The sequence below is a fragment of the Lygodium microphyllum genome, chromosome 10 (assembly GCF_053477565.2).
Source record: "Lygodium microphyllum isolate KBCC chromosome 10, Lygodium_microphyllum_v1.1.10, whole genome shotgun sequence".
Lineage (NCBI taxonomy): Eukaryota > Viridiplantae > Streptophyta > Polypodiopsida > Schizaeales > Lygodiaceae > Lygodium > Lygodium microphyllum.
Window position 1 is genome coordinate 87,157,899 of NC_141144.1, and position 3,176 is coordinate 87,161,074.

The 3,176-nt window shown below is 40.5% G+C and overlaps 1 protein-coding gene across 2 annotated transcripts; it reads right to left on the reverse strand.

Annotated features, from left to right (window-relative positions):
• Positions 1–1,212: 1,212 nt before the first annotated feature.
• Positions 1,213–2,349, reverse strand: LOC148030250 (homeobox-leucine zipper protein HOX9-like). 2 transcript variants are annotated; one of them, XM_087686540.1, is made up of 3 exons: positions 2,208–2,349; positions 1,784–2,046; positions 1,213–1,519 (listed from the first exon to the last, which is right to left on the reverse strand). In XM_087686540.1, exons 2-3 carry the CDS (start codon positions 1,990–1,992, stop codon positions 1,297–1,299), a joined length of 432 nt encoding a protein of 143 aa, XP_087542666.1. In that variant the 5' UTR covers positions 1,993–2,046; positions 2,208–2,349; the 3' UTR covers positions 1,213–1,296. The 2 variants fall into 2 exon arrangements, with proteins under 2 accessions (XP_087542666.1, XP_087542665.1); XM_087686539.1 differs by having other exon boundaries at positions 1,784–2,043; positions 2,208–2,343.
• Positions 2,350–3,176: the final 827 nt, after the last annotated feature.

Genomic DNA, 3,176 nt, shown 5'->3' on the forward strand with positions numbered 1-3,176 from the left:
ATGACCTAGTGGCTTGATAAGGGGGGTAGAATCCATAGGGCCAAAACATATAGGTGCACATGCAGTGAGGGCAGACCCTGCTAGAGCTTTCTTTTAAAGCTTGGAGCTGAAATTCCTCGGTCTCTGCAGGTGGGTAAAGTTTATGGTTGCTAGTACTGCCATAGTAAGTAGCTGATGGAAGTGAGGCATCAGTTTAGTCACACATTCTAGGAACTTGCAGCTGTGCTTAGTTGAGGAGTTGGCATTCATTGGGCAGGCCCATGCTGTGGGTGGTCATATAATGCAGGCTCCTATTGATTAAGAAGAACATGCTACCTGATCAAGAAGCCTTGCACAGCAGTTTAATGTCACACTCTTCGCCCTCAATTTTCCAGTGCCATACAACTGACCCTTCACACAATTAGCCCTTTCATTATGAATACTTGAACGTAAAAAAGATGGTATACCAGGCAGCCATTAAAACTTAGAATTATACAGGTAATCTTGAGGTGAACACAATAGTACTCCAAATTCAGTGCTCTTATCCATGTGTTTCTTTACAGTAAGGCACTGAGCCCTACAATAAGATATCAGTCCAATGGAAAGGACTTAACAAGCTTCATTGCTGGCAGTAGCCAGTGTGTAGTAATAAGTACAAGATCCAGCCATATAACAACAATTTTGCAACGGAACTTTCAAGCTCCCTTAGGAGCATGAAGACACATGCCACTCTTAAACAAAGGTGGAGAAATACAGGCTACAACAAGGGACTAGTAAACTGGGAAGGGAAGGCAATTTAGCATCTCTTGATCCAGTTAAGAAAGGTGGACCTCTTTAAATAGACAGGCCTTCACAATACTAAAGGCAGCATAGCATGTCTAGAAGTGAGGCTTTCCTGCTATACTGATTCACTATTGGTCCTCAAAACATCTGAAAGTAGCAGACAGGATCAGCTATCCAATTATACATTAAATAGATTAAGCTCTTACAAACAACTAAATTTGTACAACAAATTACACCAAATCTACGCAGGTGGAATGAGTGGTTAGTATAAAGAGCAGCCAATAAGGCTGCAATTTCATGTCTTAATTACCTTTCTATATCAAAATACACCCAAAACTCTTGAAGAATTAGCCAAAAAGCCACTACCAACAAAAATGTAATTCTTTACTCACAAGTTCTAACTTAACATATGCATATGTGTAGGGCCCACCTTTGAACTGGAAGGAGCCCTTAAACTTTGGCTGGTGGAATAAAGCCACACTAAAATGATCAATTTATGTACTAAGTCATATCTTTACAACTGGAATGGCTCCCTTAGGCCACTAGTTGGTAAACCTGTTGATTGGCGAGGTGGTTAACTTGAGCATTTACATGTCGTAATTGCAATTGATGACGCAGATACTGGTTCTCATTGCTCAGCTGAGTTGCTAGCTTCTGCAACCTTTCATTCTCTTCTAGGAGAATCTGGTTCATGGCATTCAATTTTGCATTCCAGGTTTGCAAGCGACTCGTTTCCTTGCGCTGCTTCTCTCGACATCTGAGTGTTCAAATGTCCAAGAGAAGGAAAAGGAGGTTATCAATGGCAAAACTTTTACAAATGCTTACAACTATGCAGCGTGTATACATTCTTGTCATGTTGAAATATAAACCAACACTTTCTCACTTGAGATTGTACCAAAAGCTTGCAGCACAATAAAAGACTTTCTGACTTTTCTTTGTACATAGACAGTAACAGGCCAACACATTCTTTTGAAATTGTAAGCAAAATCCTCTGCACCATAGATGCAAAACACTGACTCACCTTCTGTTTTGAAACCACACTTTAAGCTGTTTCTGGCCAATGTTCGAAAGAACAGGAAGCTCTTTTATAAGTTGTTGCCGCCGATTAGAACTAGGCTTTGGGCACTCATTATAAATCCGTTCCAAAACTTCAACCTGCTCTGTTGTATATCTAACATACTTGCTGGAGTCTGCACCATCTTTTCCATCCTTCACCTTTCCTACTCCCATCTTGTTCAACACATCAGTGTCACCTCAAAAGAAATCTCCTCCTCAGAAACACTGCTGCAAAATCCTTGAAGAGTTAAACTAAAGCTACAAATTTGACAAAAGATTTATGAGCCTAAAGTCATGAATGATATGCAAAATGCATCCATATTCTGAATAATCCTGGCAGAGCCCTTGTAAGCATCCAATTGCATAAAACAGACTACTAAATTACCCACCTGCAATTAGTCTCTCTAGGGCAAGTTTTAATTGTACTTTCTTTCACCCAATTAGAAACTGCAGGGAGTTAAGAGAGGTATGTGGGAATCCTATACAAGAGTTTGGCAAGAGGATTGCGCACAGCGGCAAAATGCCACAAACCTCTGTTCCATTATAAGGGTTGGCACTTGAGGAATCATATACCTGTAAAGGCAACACATACAGTCAACATTCTCTTTCATATACCCATTTTTTCAACGGCTAATGGCTCACCTACAGATACATAGCAGACACAGTGGCCCACCCCACCTACACACTAGGCCCCAATTTCTGAAGCCCTGTGGGAGCCTTACAAAGAAAAACTTGCCCTTTAGCTGATGATGATGAAAATCTGACCTGGGTTTTCTAGAAAAGCATTTTCCGCATATCATTTAGTCCTGATGGGTGTGTCTGAAATCATTGGGTTTGCATTTAAGATATCAGGGGCAGGGCTCTCTTCCTTACATGAGACAGACATCTGGGTATTTTTTAAGATTTGAAGTTTTATGTGAGGCCTTCATAACCTCTGGAAAAAAGTCCAATTGTGGGCTTTGCGCAAAATAGCAGAGGCAGAGGGGGGAGAGAGAGAGAGAGAGAGAGAGAGAGAGTGTGTGTGTGTGTGACCCACAATCCTCAAAACCCAAAAAAAAACCTTGAGCAGTCCTAGGTCAAGACAGGATTTGTGTAAAAGGAAGAGCTGGGTTTTGATAAAAGAGATGGCATCCCTTTAAGTCCTACAAAAACAACAGTGTAATTAACATAAGGAATGCTGTTAGAAAACTGGGAAAAGAATAATTACCAACAACAAAACCCAAAAAATAGGAAAACCTTGCAAATAAGAGCACCTATGTGGATAGATACATTGCATAAAGACCTGCTGGATAAATGACATGATATGCCTTAGGCGCGTTTAAAGATAAAAACAGAAAAACATTCCTTGATGCTGTTAG